Below are 18,167 nucleotides of genomic sequence, written 5' to 3'. Positions count from 1 at the left end.
TATTTTGTTTGAGTCTTTGTTTCTTAGAGGAGGAGTTCAGTCACATTAATAATTGTCTTATTAATTTTGTTTATTTGGCACAAACACTTTGTCCCGTCCTTCCTCTTTTTATTGTCTACATAAATACTCTTAATAGTCAAATAAATGCGACACATGTTCTGTTGGTCCTCCATTATTTTGTCTTTGCTGTTCATTTTGTTCTGGATGTCGTGGTTCCCCATCAATCAAAGACCAATTAATCATTTAATCTAAAAAAAAGAAGTTGATAAAAGTCATCTAATGTTCAGTTTCAGTCCTTAGATGAAAGCTGATCAGACTATAAACTGACTGTGACTCTAAAGCTTGACCTAAAGTCAAGGAATAAACTATCTATCTACCTTCATCGCTTCACAGTCCATTCATAAAATCAACCAGGAACAAATAGAAAGTGTCAAGGTCGTAAGAATAAAATGTTAAATTAGTTTAGAGTGACGTGCTTCAGGTTTCAGGGCTCTCGTGACTTGAACGCTCGAATGTCCTTCGACACGGAATCTGTTCTCATAATTGATAACTTGAGATCTTTAAGCTATTTGTTATGGATAACATAAATGTTTAGAGCTTAGCTCAGATCTGGTTAGTCCTGTTGGGTGAATTCTGGAGGGAAACGCCTCTCACACCTCTGACATTGAAACTGACTGCACAAGCTTTTGCACGAACACATTCTGTGAGACATCATGGCGGCAGGTGCCACTCTCCTGCTGCTGGCCGCCTTACTGGGAATTACTCACGGCTTTTATGGAGATAGCATCAGTTTCATGCCTCCACAGAAGAACAAGGACGGGACATTTAAGGTACAGTATTATTATTATTTTATACATTTAGTATCTGTCATTACCTTCTTTAAGTTTTCATGTTCATCATAACTTTATTAAACCAAACAGAAAAGTGATAAGATTGGAGGCATGCCAGAGGAGTAAAATGAAATTTGATAAGCCTACCAGCCAGGATTTAATTTATTGTTATTTCATATTTTAGTGATGCTGTTTGAAAAAAAAAATCTCTTCCTGAGTAAACTTTGTTAGAATCAGAGAAATGACTTTACTAATAATGAATATGCATAATGAAAGAGAAAATAAAGAGGGGAAAAAAGGACACAATTTATAATCTATAATCTATAAAAATAGATTAAAAAAAGAACACTATTGAATAGCAAGTCTAAATAAGTGACCTGGTTTTTTAAAGGTGTCTGTCTGAAGTTCAGGTTCAGTTTCAAAGTTTAGGAGCCACGACTTCAAAAGGCTCGAAGCCTGATCAGGAGACAACAGTGCTGCTTGTTTACGTGTCAATCATACCTGACATGTAGTATTTATGGACCGGCTTTTACAAAACTGTGTGGAATTGTAACGCATTACAGCTCTATTTTATAAAAAAAGAATCCAGATTGACTGGATCAACTTAACAGTTTTCATGTCACTGTTTTCTCTCACACTGTTTCTTCTTTTTAAATATTGTATTTATTCTGTTTTAAACATATATGTCAAACATACAAAACACAATAATCAAAAAGATGACAATAGTCACAACAAAACAAAACAAAACCAAACCAAAAAAATGAAAATTATAACTCCTAACGGTGTACAGTTTAGCCACATTTAAGTCTCAACTAATAAAAAATCCTCCTTGAGGCTCATTATCAGGAAATCCATAATCGCAAATGTTAATTTTTCCATAGATAACGAGCTTCAAAGTCATTTTAGTTACTGATTGAAGGATGGCTTTAGCATCTTTTTCCAAGCACACAGCAATTGTATATTTAGCATGAAGATAATAAAAATATACCATCTTTTTCTTCTCACGACTCAAGTTGCATACAGTAGGAAATATACCAAGAAAACATAATTAATAAAGTGGATCACTTTCCTCCAGAAATCTTGGTCTAATGTCTCTTTATCTTTGTTACATTTAATGCATTGATCTGGAATATTAGGATTGAACTTGTAGTTTACAAGGAATAATATTTCGCTGTATTTTTCCTGCAGGTGACCTTCCATCACAGACAGAATGGCAGGAGCAGCTGTCCAGCGGTGTCATCATCCTACACATGTGAGAGCGGTGTGTGCAAGAGCATCGATCAGGCAAGTGTCCTGCTGACGGACCAGAACGGCACAGGCCAAGGCAGGTGGTGCCAGTCCGAGGGAGGCACGACGGCGACCATCTCGACCAATAAAACAACCTTTACTCTCAGGTAAGCCCAGGCCGCAGGGACACAACTCTTCTGTCTTTTTACTAAGCTCTGATTTAGGCTTCGATCCCGTAGACGTCAAAGTGTTTTCATCTGTTGGGTGAAGCCGAGCTGCAGTTCAGGTGTCTGTTCTCTATGATCATATTGGTAAGTGTGAGATACAGTAGCATTAGGAAGTTAATATCATTTCTTTATTATTAACAGGGACAATACAGGAAGATGTTGTTACATACAGATAAGCAATACAACAGATGTATGTTGGGTGTCTAGCTGAAGCTGATTTGGAGCCCTGGTCCCTGGTTAGGCCTTTAAAACTATATTAAACAGATGAAATAATAAAACAGACTTGTATGCACAAGTCTCCTGTGTGTAAATTAAAGGATAAGTTCACAATTTTTCAAAAGTCAGGTTCCCAAACGAAGATTGAAGCAGGTTTTGCTCTCTGTAGTAATTCCTCCTCTTCATACTGGCTATTATTAAAAGATTTTAATCAAAGGGAGGGACAAAATCTGTCTTGTTTTGTGCAAAAAAATGCATTTAAAAGTTGATGTGAAGCTTATATGAGGCTTCAGCAGTCTGAGTTAGTCATATCAAATGGATATCTGACACATTTACAGTCTTTTTAGCATCAAATTCCCTCTTTGTGTTTCCCCGGACAGTGTTTCCCTGTTGAGCTGCAGGTGGAAGTATAGTAATAAAAAGAGGGACTTTCCAAATTACAGGGCCTACATTTGGAACTTATTTATAGCATTTAGCAGGTGATATATTTGGTGAAAATATACACCACAACAGATGTAGTTACACTACAAAATCTTGACATTAACGTAGGCCTTTGACTCACCTTCCTCCTTCTTAACATCCACCAGAACGCACCTCATCTCAGACTGATAGATGCCGGACCGGTATAAAGATATGGTGGATGGAGTGAATATACATTTACAGTCTTTTTAGCATCAAATTCCCTCTTTGTGTTTCCTTGGACAGTGTTTCCCTGTTGAGCTGCAGGTGGAAGTATAGTAACAAAAAGAGGGACTTTGGCACTAAAAAGACTGTAACGTTGAAAGATATCTACTTGATTTAACTCATTTGGACGGTTGAAGCTTCATATTAGCTTCAGATGAACTTTTAAATACATTTTTGCACAAATTTGTGGATTTTGTCCTCCATCACTTACATTGTAAGGTCATTATGAAGGGATCTTCTAATGGTCAGTATGAACAGGAGGAATGATTACAACAAGAAAAGCATGTTTTAATATTCATTTAGGCTCTGTTGGTTAAAGACTGATTTGAATAATTGTTAAGCAATTCTTTAACATATACAGTAGGTGTAAGTGTGTATATAGTACGTAGCCAAAGATTTAACAAGTGAATCTGATCAGAAGCTGTTCAGCGTTCACATCTTTGTTGAAGCCGCTGTTTGACTTGGCCAAAGTTCAATCAAAGTATGACATATGGAGGCTCATGTCGGTGGCCAAATAGCTGTCAAGAAGACAATCAAAGAAGATTAACAGCCTAAAGGAAGTGTTCATTGTTATCTGAAAAGAAATCAAAGTCATTATGTGCTCAGCTTATTAAAACACAGAGCAAATAAAACACTGCGATGTGCACGTGCAGCATTTTTAAAAGTTACAAAGTGCTTCACAGTCAGAAAAAAACAATACATACCACAACAATAAAATATCAGAAATTATTTAACAATTTAAAGAAAAAAAGACAATTTAGGAGATTTAAATGAAGTTACTGAGGTTGTAAAGTAAATTTCAACACCTGTTCCAGCGTCATAGAGAATAAGATCAAGACAATACATGCAGAGCCGCAGCTATAACTGGAGATAATTATATATTTATTGAAAATTGGCAGTGCGGGGATGACATGAAGAGGAGTTTATAGTCAGTTAAACACATATTCCAGGTTTTTGTAAGGCTAATTCTAATATTTTTTTATACTTTATTCTTCATATTTGACTGTTTCTAGGCAGCAACTATATAAGTTAAAAGTGAATTTATACTCTCTGGCAGAATAACACCTGTAAGTGTAAAAACAACTGTTGTTTCAAACAACTTTGAAACAACATTTAAATCATAATATAAATTCAGAAAATATAACAGAATAGTTAAATGAATTAACAAAATGTGAAAATTTGTGATTTTTTTTAAAAAAACTTAAAAAACTTTTACAGAGTTTATTTGGTGACTTGTCAAAGATGTCTGTCGGGTTTTGGTTTTCTAAAGTAAAAGTTCAGTCACGTTATTTTTTGTCTCATTAATCTTGTTTATTTTGGCACAAACACTTTGTTGTTGTTCCCAACTACATATATAAATATTGTAAATAATTATTGCACATTGTCTGTTGATCCTTCACTACTTTGTCTTTGTCTGTTCATCCAGTTCTGGATGTCGGTGGTTCCACATCAACCAGAACCAACCAGGAAAACTTTCACCGATGACAAATGAATCACTTAATCTACAAAAAAAGAAGTTTAAATTAAATAAAATAATAAAATAAAATTAATCTAGTGCTCAATCTGAGTCCTGAGTCAGACTATAAACTGACCGTTTATAGGGTTCTGGTTTTTTTTAAGGATATCCTGATATTTTTTAGACTTTATTCTTCACATTTGACAGGCGAACAACTCTATAAATTAAAAGTAATTTACACTCTCAAACAGAATAAAAATGAAAGTGTAAAGACGGTGACTTGTGAGAAATGTCTTGGGTGCGGTTCTGCTGTGAGATCTTGGACTCAGTAGTCACACCTTTGAGGAGAGACTCTCCCTCTCTGCCTTCATCCAACCTAACCATCACCAGGTGTTAAATAAGCAGGTGTCGAGCGCATAAATCAATGATTGAACAATTCAAAGACGAGGCTTTGAAGCAGTTAAATGCGGTTATCGGATGCAGTGAGCAGTGAGTGATGTTTTTGATTTATTAGCAAACTGTCAGTATGCAAAACACATCCAGAAGGACTCACAGCGCTGTGGAACGCTCCCTTTTAAAACTTTTTTTTTTTATTAGATTAGAAAAAGAACATTTAACAGACAATTAGAGGCCAAACTGGCTCCTCATCAGGCAAAGAGTAGCAATGTTTTGGTCAATGTTTTTTTTTTTATCAAGCTGGTTATCTTCAAATGTTAAATATTCTGCTGTAAAGAACACATTTCACTGTACAGGATTCTCATCTATTAACATTTTGCTTGATAGTTCAGGTCTGATTTAATATACATTATATATCATTCAACTGCAGTGGGTTGTGTTGTGTTTCAAACTATAGACTAGGGGTGTGCCTGAATACAAATACATCATTCAGCAAAGCAAAAATAGTGTTTTTTTTCAATGAATATTTGTTTCATACAAATATTTTTTTAAAAAAATTCGGGAAGAAAAAAAACATGTTAAATACCAGTGAGCATGTCAGTTATAATCTCTATCTCAGTGTCTCTCCTCTGCTCTGCTGTTACGTCTATCAGCAGGTCTCAATGAGGGGAGTCACATCCACCTGCTACATGACGCATATTTCTTAATTTGGACATCACTTTAATTTTCATCTTTAATTTTCTTAAATTAAAAGCGTAATAAAAACAAAAACAGGATTTTTAAGCCTCTTTCCACTTTTATTCGAATACAAATACAAATAATTTTGCTGCCTCAACAAATACAGATACAAATACAACTAATGGACTCTCTGCACATCCCTAGTATATACAGTACAGTATAGGCTATATTTTTTATATTTGCTGTATAATTATGCAACTTTTTAAATTTCTAATTGGTGATAAAATCCCTTTTTTGTGGGATCGATTCTTATTTATTTCCATTTAAAATCTGAACTGAAGTCCAACATGCCTTTTTTATGTATTTTCTGTGTGGAAATTCATTATACAAAGTTTTGGGCAAAATATTATAAAAGTATATAGACCGGGGGTTCAATTTTAAACTTATAAAAAATGTATAAAATTTGTATTTTAAAACAATACTACTACATTTTTGACTTGTAATTCACAAACAAATATAAACATTACTGAAAAGTCCAAAAATGACTACAAATCTGTGAAGCAAAACTTTGTTTTCTCTTATTTCCTCTCCCATGAATGGTCACTTAAGAAGGGGCCTGAACCCTAGGTTGGAAACCACTGGACTGAAATACTACTTAAGTACAGTTTACTAAGTACATTTTGCTAATCTGTACTTTTACTTGAGTGGGATTTTCAATGCAGGCCTTGTACTTGTAATTGAGTATTTTTACATTAATCTGTTGGTACTTTTACTTAAGTAAAGGTCAATCAGAATATTTCTTCCACTGCTGATTGGTGGATACAGTGTCAATATATTAATACTGTATATTTACGAGTGGTAACATATTCCACCTCCTTCTTTTCAGGGAGTCCGGTTGCTGCTGGGTGTCTAATGTGAATGGAAAGACAAACTGGACAGCTGATGCACAGTTGGACCTGGGAACTCGATCAGACACGCGCGCCCTCAACAGCTGTCCCGTAACAACAACAGTGTCTTCTCTACGGTACAAACCTCTCATTTAAAACTGGGATTAAAATATGAAAATAGCAGAGCACAAATACCATCAGTGAGATATATTTGTCAACGCGAATGGAATAACCAGAATAGAACAAAAACAGTGATGTTTTGAAGATATTTTTGACCAAAGCAGCATCATTATTCTTCTGTTTTGTCTATTTACATCCTCTACACTATTTCTCTGTTCAAACACTATAAATATATGTTTTATTTACAGATAATGTACAGATGGATAACACTGGTACAGACCTGAAAGTAACATACATACATAAGTTGCATCATACAATATTTGCTAGACATGACTTCCCCTAAATTTACATTTTAAAGGTTAGGTGACATAGCATCCTATTTAAGTTATCAATTGAGACAGGCTTTGACCGAACTGTGCCTTAAATGTACAGTACTGTAAGATAAGATAATTATAATTACTCCCATGTGAGGATAAAGATGGCTGTCTTGTAACAATGGACTGTAATGAAAGTTTTTTTGTTTTCTTCCTCCTTGATTTTAAAATGTATTTAAAGTTTCCCTTCACTCAAAAAATGTCTTTTGCTTCTTGTTCCTTCACTTGGATGTTTGAACTTCAAAGTTTCTCTGAGTTCACCTTAAATCTAAATTTAACACCTGAACCTTCGAGCAGGATTTGTGACATCACAAACTAATTTGGAGCCAGTCGTGGTCCAGTATGCAACTTGTCCATATCAGACAGTATTAGTATTTAAATATTATATATTTATTAGTATTCAAAGTGGAATATTTATATATGTAACATGTCTGGAGGGAAGCTTTAAGTATTCATTATTTATTATTTCTGTAATTCAAATGGTTGTCAAAAACAAGACACCAAAAATCATTGCTAAATGTATGGATCTGACAATGATGAAGTATTGTAAAGTATTTTTGTGGAATGGTTAAAGCTTTTGAACTGTTTTTAAAAAATTTTTTTTATAATGACTTCATGTACCAGTGTGATGTTCTAACCTGCAGTGTGTTTTCATGCAGGGCTCCTCAGAACTGTTTTTCAAGGCTTCATCTTCTGGCTCACGATACAGAGGGAGATAATGTGAGATGCAGCTTTCCTGCAGACGCTGCGGTTCACTCCAACATTACTCTGGATGAGGTAATCAATGCATGTCAAGTGGTAAATGTGCAGCGCTAACAGGAGCTGTAATGATAAAATGATGATGTTAGGCTCCTTAATCTGCATGTCAGATTATTTGCATTTATCGGATAGTTTTTTAACCCTTTAACATCCACTCTTTTTATAGAATTTTCACCTATTTGGTACACCCCAATGGAAAAGCTTATAACAGAAGAACTGTAAGGCCATGATGCATATATTAGGCTTCATTTGACAAGTGACATCTTCTAGTTTCTGGAAATGTGCTTGTTTAGTATGTGGCTAAAACACAAACAAAACTACATCAGTTCAAATAAGACTCAAAAAAGTGTTTTTGGTCCTCGTCTATAATGAGTCATATTTGAATAACAATAACTAGGACATGCTTTATGCCAGAACTATGCAGAACATGATATACCTTCTACATCTTGTCAACCTGTATAAAATTCCAGACCTCTAGGCCTCTAACCTTATGGGAGCTAGGGAGTTTTTAGTTTGTGGTGTCACTGGTGTCCCTGAACCTTTCCAATCATCTCCAGTCGGCCAAATTGTGCCATTACTCATTGCTGTGTGATGCTAAAGCTTGCAACTGGTTTAAGCGGGTTGCCGGCAACCTGGTGGATGTTAAGAGGTTAATATTACAAATTTATAATATTTCTTGTCTCATGACAGTTTAAGTCAAGAGGTTAGCTGCTCCTTCATATTGATATTAAAGAATAGTGCACTGATTGCTTTCTACCAAGATCAATATCTAAAGAAATAGAAGCTGATAATCTCCTTGATTTAACTCTTCGTGTCTGCCCAGGCTACGTGCACGCTGACAAGTAGAGGCCATATCAACATTGGTGTCCACGTATTTGAGGTGATGCTGGAGGACTTTCCCACCAAGAACCTCACTTTGACCTACGCGGATGGAACATCGGCGTTTCGGCAGGCCTCCGATACGACCGCACCACCTCTCTGCAGCATTAAACTGCAGTTCTCACTGGAGAGTAAGTGATACAAATTACAAATCGAGTGACAGAAAAGCAACTTAGTTCAACTCGGTAACAGAAGTTAAAGGGAGTTTTTATTTTGCTCCTCTTTTTGCTGTCAAATAGACTTTACAATTTCAAACATGCTGCATCTTAAATATTATAAGATATAATATTACAAGAATAAAGGAGTAATTTTATGAGAAAAGAGTCACAAATTTATGATAATAAAGTTGTAATTTAAGAGAAAACATCATTATTAAATCACAGTTTTATGAGATTGATTTTTTTTTTCTTTTTATAAAATGAATTTTAAAAAATTTGTTTGTTTGAAAAAGAAACCCAAATCACTGATGTCACTTCCTGTCTGGCCTCTGTTTCACTAGTTTATAATCTCAATCTCAGTGCAATCTCTCATTCAGCATTTCTTTCTGAAAATATAAAGAGCGTTCCTGAGGTTTACTTTCCATATACCTGCATCCATTATTCAATTAATTTCAATCCAACTTTATTTAGTCCTATAAGGGCAATTGTATGCAACAGATACACACACAGTTGATAGGAAAGAAAGAAAAATGAATGTTAATCACAAAGCTAAAGGGATATGAACTTAAAAACAACTATAGGGGGGATTGTTAAAAATACACTAAAAGGCTGAAAGCTTAAGAAACTACATGAGGAATTGTTGTTTTGAATTGTTATTGTCAATCAGGGGAATGAGCCTTAAGTAGCCCTGCTGACCAACTGAATCTAATCAATATACATACTGTATCTAGAAGGCTAAAGCAACCTAACTGGCTGCTTTTCTGTCTTGACGACTGTCTAATTTTGTGTTTCAGTTCTTCCTCCGCTGCCAAACTGTGAAGCTGGTCACGTGAGGCCCATCTTCCTGTCGAAGACTCCTTCACATGGTGACGTTCTTCACGCCACCGTGGGTCAGAAATTCCAGCTTTACGCCCAAGCACAGGCTCACCACGCTAGGTGATTATTATCCTACATTTGTTAAAGGACGGGTTCACAATTTTTCAAGTGTGTTTTAAATCAACAGTCAGGAGCCCAAATGAACAGTGAAACATGTTTTTTCTTGCTGTAATCATTCCTCCTGTTCATACTGACCATTAGAAGATCCCTTCATAATACACTTACAATGGAAGTGATGGAGGGCAAAAATGTATTTAAAAGTTTATCTGAAGCTAATATGAAGCTTCGTCCTTTTAGTGTCAAAGTGCTTTTCGTTACTATACTTCCAAAAGAATGTGAATCTATTAATACCTTGCATGTCAATTAAAGATAATCATTTTATGTTTTTTCCTCTCTGCCTCCATTTTCCTGAAGCATATACGACTTCCAGGTCAGCGGCCCCCAGAACATGACCAAAGAGGTCGGAGGCGGTATGTTTGGAAAAGCTGAAGTGACTCTGAGCTGGACACCACAGAAAGATGACATTTACAGATTTGTTCCAATCTGTTTCACTGCAGAGACAAACGAAACGTGAGTATTTTATGTACAATTTCCTACTTTAGTGCACCGTCAGATTTGTGCTGTGTTAGCAAGCTGAGATCTGTTGTTTCTTTGAATACCCTGGATTGATCTGCAAGGATTAATAAAGAAAAAATCATAGATCTATTGACGTAGGATATTAAATTTGTCTGTTTTCTTGTAGCCTTTTTGCATATTCATACTTATCTGTCATCTAACAGTAAAAAAAATTATTAAAATCTCATTAACAAGCAAAAAACAGTCATTATTACTATATGATTGCATCAGTGACATTATTCTTATTATTATCAATAGGCTTATTATCGTTGCTGTTCTTCTTCTGTTTGCATTTTTTGCACTGAAACTTATACTCTTTGTTTTGTCATTCAGCCAATCAGAGATGAGGTGTGTTGTCATCATGGTGACCAAAGCGTCTATCGTTCAAGGTTTGTTAATCATGTAACGCTGCTGACTTACATTTTCTCACAACATAATCAGAAAATGTTGTAAATCAACATATTTGTCCAATTGCAAAAATGTTGATACTGAACATATGAGTGAAATGTTCTGGGACAACGTACCTGGTTGTTTTTTTTCCCATCAATGCAATAAAATATCTGCTAGTAGAAATTACAGAAATATTAAACTTTTTATGGTTGTGGCAGTACTTGGCTATGGTTAAGGAAAGATTGTGGTCTTGGTTTAATACAGAAGAAAGTCTAAGAAAGTCAACATAATTGGTGAAGCATTTTTATGGAATTATGCATAATATGTCCAAGGAGGGTTGAATCGAGGGCAACTGGACTTCTTGGTTGTACATACTTGAAGGTCATTGATACCTGGTTCGTTAGTGCTCCTGGCTGTTCTAACAACGGTCATTAAAGTTGTTGGAGTGTCCTGAGGCCAAATGTGAATGGTTGTTAAGTTGGGGGATAAGTGGTGTCGTAGACCTCCTCTTCTGATGAGGGAGGGTTTCTCTACTTTGACATAGATGGCCTCCTTCACTCCTCTGTCAAACCATCTGTCCTCACTGTCCAAAAAATGTATGTTGTTGTCCTCGAAAGAGTGTCCCTTATCTTTCAGGTGTAGGTAAACTGCTGAGTCTTGACCTAAGTCTCCCGTGATGAAGCCATGTGCTAGTTTAGTGGTTGTTTAGTTTCCCTGACATAAGAGTCTGTGCATTTCTCACTGCGTTGGACTACATACGCTAGATTGCCTTTCTAGTCTTTCAGGTGGACTAGTTTCTGTGTCAGTGTGTTAGTGGGTTTGAGAAACACAGGTATGTGGCATTTGCTGAGTTTTTCAGATACTCCAGACACATATGGAGTGACGACGTTGTTGCGTTTATTCTTCTTTTCTTCACCACCTGCCGTGTTTGTTTTCTTCTTGGATCTTGTGGCTGTTTTCACAAGCTTTATGTGCATCCATCAGGTGTTTGTGCTCCTCCCTCAACAACAGAGGAGGTCTACGAACCCACTTATGCCCCACCTGCAATGCTGCCCTTTCATCCTCAACAACCATTCACATTTGGCCTCATGTAACAACTCCAACGACTGTCGTTTACACTTGGCCTCAGATGACTCCAACGACTTTAACGACTGTCGTTAGAACAGCCAGGTGCACTAACGAACCAAGTGGTATCAATGACCTTGATAACGACCCCACAGCGGTTAAATACCTGGGTCTCCTCAACAGTCAGTCAGAACTGAAGAAGCTCTTTGGATGAGAGGTGAAACATCTTCAAGTATCTCCTACCAAGAAGTCCAGTTGCCCTTGATTCAACCCTCCGTGGATCACCATGACCTGCATGACTGAGATTCTTCACAGACAATCATAATGTGTCCACTTTAAAGAATTGTGACTTGCTAAACGTGGCATTTTACAAATCTGAAAAATCAACTTCTTCTTCTTCTCTAGTGGCCAAATTGGTGACACTGTTTCTAACCTGCCTCAACCTAGTTTGGCATTCTTGTACTGCAGTTTCTTGCTACTTATTGGCCAACATATACAGCAATAAGCCAATAATGGCCTGGCCAATTTATCGGTTTCGCTCTAGTAGGATAATCCTCACACTGCTAACATAATTTATGGGGCACACTACAGTCTGTGTGAGTTACATTGTCCTATTGATAAGGAGTTAATATGGGGTGTGATTTACAGGTAAAGCCCATGTTACATGCTCACCCAACAAGATGGTGGTAAGCCTCGAGAAAGCTTCCATGCCCGGCATCGACAAGAACTATCTCAAGCTGAACGACCCGTCGTGCTCTCTCACCTCCAACAGCACACACATCATGGGCAGCATGTCATTCAGCACCTGCGGCACAAAACTTGAGGTGTGTAAAAGGCATTTAGATTTTTATCTGAATCAGTGTTTTTCCAGTTAATCAAATCTCATCAGCTTTAGTAGAAATGGGGGCATTTTACACGGCACTGGGAAGAATACTGTAGTGGTATAACACATTAAAAATAGGATGAATAATTCAGCTGGTGTGACCTCAAAATTGTCGTTCATTGTCCCCGCAGCTACTAATGAGTTTTACACCACCTCTGTTCGTCTGTTTGTCGTAAATACAGGATAAAGGTGACTTTATCGTTTTCAAGAACGAGATCCTCTCCTACGTGCTGCCTTCCGAAGTTATAATCCGAAGAAGGACAGTGAAGATTGATTTCTCTTGCCAGTTTCCCAAAAGCATCAGCATCTCCAGCTACTACAATCTCAAGAAGTCTGACTACATTTTCACTGAGTCCAGTTTCGGCAGCTTTGGCTACACTTTTGAAATATTCAGCGACAGCAACTTTACAACCAAGGTGGCAGCCAGTGCCTATCCAGTGGAGGTCAAGCTGCTGGACATGATTTATATGGGCATTCAAGCTGAATCAGATCTACCAAATGTGACTCTGTTTGTCGAATCATGCAAAGCCACCCCTGACGACAACCCTGAAAACCCCCTCTCCTACGACCTCATCGGAAACGGGTGAGTGGCGATGCTATCTGAGATCACAAAGAAAGATGTTTTTGCCTTTTTTTATTTGAAAATGTTTTCAAGTTAAGCTCACTAATTGGCAGTTTACTGAAAAGTGAAAAAAAAACCAGATGAGATAATAATGAGAATCTTTTGTGTTGTTACACTTAATTTTTCTTCCAGGTGTCTGCAGGATGAGACAGTTAAAATCCACCCATCTGACTCGAAGTCATTCAACTTTGAGGTTCAAGCCTTCAAATTTACTGGAAACTATGACCAGGTAACTCTGAATAATACTAAATCTAAATCATACCAAACTTATACCAAAATGCATAAGGAGCCAGTATATGATAAATAAGGAATTTTAACTGTAAATCCTGCACAGATATTCCAGTAGAGCCCCAGAATATAAATATAGACCTTGAAGATACTTTATTGTCCACTTAGGGAATTTTTTCTTGGGAGACATGCAAGTTATGTCCAATTTAAAATAAACATATTTTCTAAGAAGCATAAAGGAATATTTTTTACTAAAGGTTGCAGTTCTGCACTGCTGTAGAAATGCACAATAGATGCACAGCATGAACTACATTTTCCTGCCATGAAAGGATTGTTTGATTACTTCTGAACTAAAAAGTCGAAACCTGCCGTCCTTACAGGTGTACATCACCTGCTCCGTCATCCTGTGCGAGCCTGGGAATTCCTTCTCCAGATGTGCCCAGGGATGTCTGCGGAACCCGTCCCGCAGACGACGTAAAAGAGGTCTGAGCAGGGAGACCGTCAGCCACTACATTACCCAGGGTCCTTTGCGGTTTGTCAGGGAGGCTGTTCCCAATGCAGCTAAGGATAATGATGTTTTGATGAAAAAGACTGACACCCCCCAAGCAGCAGGTTAGTATGTGATCCATCTAGATATATATTAATCCGTCTGTCTACTAAACTAAGTTATGTATTGTTGTCTTTCATGATTTTTCCCACCAATTTCTCCAGACACCAAATCAAACCAAGGAGGCTGGGAAATCCTCGACACCAACGTCAGCACCATGTTCTTTGCGTCTGCTTTCTTAGTAGCAGTGGTGGTGATGGCTGCGGTCGTTGGTTACTTCACCAGGAAGAGAAGAGCAGATGACCGCAAATCTCTTCTGGATTCAGGCTGGGAAAACTAAACCCAACCAACCTCAGTTTTACACATCATTTTATTTTAAGTTTCTCTTTTAAAAGCTGATAAAAAATCTTAATGATGGGGTGTCCTGGGTCCTGTTCTTCATACATATATAACTGATTATCTTGATTTGCTTGTTTATTTGACACAGGCCTGGATTATTTAGTTCTTGGATGCTGGTTTGAAATTTATTTGAGCTGTTATCATAGCAACAAGTCCTAAAACCCAAACCTGCAAAAAATTATTGATGTTACAGTAATATAATTATGAATTTAAATGGGAATACACAGGTTTTTGAGGTCGTTATGTTAAGTTATGGTCGCCATCCAGTGAAAACTATGTACCTTTTTAAAATTGGCGAATTTGTTCCTATACTCCTTAAGATAAGTAAACGATTTTAAAACCAATTGATTTATCTGGAAAATGCATTGTCACAAAGCTGAAAACGTGACGTTTTTCTTAGCTCATGAAAAGTTGCTGTCATTGCTTTCACAACACAGAGACACATATAATAAAATACATTTAAAAAGAACCAAAGTTAACGTATTTTGGAATAATATGAACACAATATACTGAATTGAAACTTTGACTATTAAAAGGCCAATAGACACTGGAAACATACTTAACATTTAACTGTTTTTATGAGGGGAAATTTTTAATTTAAATTATACATGATGTGCAAAATTGATAATAGGTTGGCTTTTAAGGCTTTTAAATCTTAGTTTACTTATATAATTCATAGATAGATAAATAGATAAACTATTATGCACTTTTGAAGATGTGTGCACACATCACTCACAGTGGAACCCCATTCACTTGTAAAAAAAACTAATTTAGTTTGCAGAACCAAATTAGCTGGATGAGAATTAACAGGAAGACTTTAGCCCTACAACAAGAGTTTAACCTGAATTAGTTAAGCAGCGTTGGAAGAACAGGGTCCAGGTGGTTCAGTTGTCTAAAAGGCGTCATGTAACCAGAACCACAGCTTAAGATACATCATGCTGTAAAGTAAATGCAGAAAAACAAAACTAGTGAATGGTTTTGCTTTTGATTTGTTACATGTTTGTTTGCTTTATGATAAAGAACCTGCAGCTCGAAGTTCACTTAACCAGTTCCACCGCATGCAGACTAGTCACAGAAGTTAAAAAGAGGCACGCACTTCTACTGCTGTGAAAACAAAATTCCACTCTGTCCGGTTTTGCAGGATTTTTTCAATGTCACCGGTCTTATTGTCTTAACTTTTTTGCAAACAGGTTCCCAGCAATTATCGTCATTGTCAGTGTCAGTGTCAATTTTTGTTTGGTTCAGTAAGACGTGCAATAACAGATGTGTAAGTGCTCATTAGAGACCCAATCAGTAATTTTTGACCATATCAGGTATTTTCATATGTTTAACATAGCCATTATATCGATTTATAGATGAAAAATCCCCTTTTTCATAATTGGAAATGCAGTATAGTCCCTGTCTTTACACCCATTACTGAAATAACCAAATCTTTACTTAATCTATTGCAAGACGATTTGGGAGTGATATCAGCTTCAGATCCTGTTTTTTGAATGGTGGTGTCTACATTTAGATCAATTTTTGTGCTTTTAAAACATGAAATACATGTGCAGATTATATTAATATATTGCTTTTTAATCTTAAACTATGTTGAAGCTTTTGCAGTTCTGGTGAGATGAATGTATACAACTTTCCACTGACAGTTTGAACTATCGGATCAGTAGGACAATGTCTATGATGGTGAAATTATATATTTGTATCATTTAAACTGGGGTTTTATTAACAATAAAAGGGGGAAATCCTTTCCATTTGAAATTGTAATCACATAATAAATGTGTGTTTGTGTCTTGAGTCATTTCTAAAATGAACATTATAATTAATAAATTGTTATTTTATGATTATCCGGACAAACACTGGGAAGTCCCTGCTCAGGCTGGGGCTGATAATCTGCACAGATTATCAGACAATGAAGTGATGACAGATTCAGTCTGAACTAAATCTAAAGACTTCTGTAGAAATCTACAATTTCTACAGAAGTCTTTAGAAATCGTAGATTTCTACAGAAGTCAAGATTTCAATATAGTTTGATGGAGAAGAAAAGATAAAAACTTAGATTCACAATTTATCAAATGTGTCTTAAAACAACAGTCAGGTGTCCATATGAACAGTGAAAGAGGTTTTCCTCGCTGTAATCATTCCTCCTGTTCATACTGGATATTAAAAGATCCTTCAAATGTGCTTTCAATGTAAGTGATGGAGGCCAAAATCCACAATGTGTCCACACAGTCATTTAAAAGTAGATGTGAAGCTTATATGAGGCTTCAGCAGTCAGAGTTAGTCATATCAAGTGGATATCTGACACATTTACAGTCTTTTTAGCCTCAAATTCCCTCTTTGTGTTTCCTCGGACAGTATAGTAACAAAAAGAGGGACTTTGGCACTAAAAAGACTGTAATGTTGAAAAATATCTACTTGATTTGACTCATGTGGATGCTGAAGCTTCATATTAGCTTCAGATAAACTTTTAAATACATTTTTGCACAGATTTGTGGATTTTGTCCCCCATCACTTACATTGTAAGGTCATTATGAAGGGATCTTCTAATGGTCAGTATGAACAGGAGGAATGATTACATCAAGAAAAACAGCTTTAATGTTCATTTTGGCTCCTGACTGTTGTTTTAAGATGAGGCAAGGGAAGTTTATTTGTGTAGCACATTTCAACAACAAGGTAATTCAAAGTGCTTTGCATAAAACATGAAAGGCATCAAGACAAAATGTAAAAGAAACACATTATAAAAAGACATATTTAAATACAAGTAAAAAAGAGTTAAATAGAAAGTAAAAATAAGGTAAAATAGAATAAAGCCAGTGAATCAAATGCTTCCTTTAAGACAGACTTGGAAAAACTGTGACCCTGTCTTTTAACAATTACTGTAGCACCACCATGTGGCCATCTTCAAAACACTTTCATTTCTGCTCATGAGCAAAAATTATTTAGTGATTCTTTTCTTTATTCTTCATGTATTCATCCCTTAGCACCACGTTTATTTCCGCCGACAAAATGGCACCTTTTTTATGTATCATTTGGGCTCAAAAAGCCAAATTCATTTGTTTTGTGACATCAAATACAGTTTTCCTGAAATTGGTTGGTAAGTTCTTGTAGGTGTGGTTTAACTGATGTACAGTACACCGCTGTAACTCTCGAACACACTGTGCAGTTGTAAAGCTTTATGGCATTTCACCTGTAGGTGGCACTACAGCAACACATTTATGTACTCACAACTCACAGTCATGGACCGACTCACTCATACTCGTGCACAGTCCTAATATACTGTATCCACCCAACCGCACATCTGTCCATCTGTACATTCATCCATCCATTATCTACACTCACATGTTTTAAATATTTTTCATATCAAGGGAACAATGTCAATCAGCATGATTGCATATCACTGTGTATTCTGTTGCAGATCCAGATCAAGATACAGATCACAAATTATTTACTAATATACGCCAGTATTTGTTATAATGAATGAATCAAATGACCAGATGTAATCATAAAGAGGCTGCAGTGATGGTTGGTGAAGACCAAACCAGAGCTAAAAACAGAGTGAATATTGGACAGATTGTGGAGTTCCTCTGTCCCAAAGGGGCCAAAAACAATACAAAACAAAACAAAACTAGACCTGCAAGTAGGTTTACCAATGCA

General features: G+C 36.4%; 1 protein-coding gene across 1 annotated transcript; it reads left to right on the top strand.

The window, feature by feature from the left end:
• Positions 1 to 696: 696 nt before the first annotated feature.
• On the top strand, positions 697 to 14,532 carry LOC137189697 (uncharacterized). The gene is made up of 13 exons (XM_067599766.1): positions 697 to 830; positions 2,019 to 2,224; positions 6,601 to 6,738; positions 7,755 to 7,872; positions 8,678 to 8,864; positions 9,686 to 9,827; positions 10,182 to 10,337; positions 10,716 to 10,771; positions 12,486 to 12,661; positions 12,903 to 13,303; positions 13,475 to 13,571; positions 13,951 to 14,182; positions 14,282 to 14,532. Exons 1-13 carry the CDS (start codon positions 714 to 716, stop codon positions 14,455 to 14,457), a joined length of 2,202 nt encoding a protein of 733 aa, XP_067455867.1. The 5' UTR covers positions 697 to 713; the 3' UTR covers positions 14,458 to 14,532.
• The last annotated feature ends 3,635 nt before the right edge of the window (positions 14,533 to 18,167 follow it).

This window comes from Thunnus thynnus, chromosome 1 (genome assembly GCF_963924715.1).
Source record: "Thunnus thynnus chromosome 1, fThuThy2.1, whole genome shotgun sequence".
Taxonomy (NCBI): Eukaryota; Metazoa; Chordata; class Actinopteri; order Scombriformes; family Scombridae; genus Thunnus; species Thunnus thynnus.
This window is presented reverse-complemented; position numbering and strand designations above follow the sequence as displayed.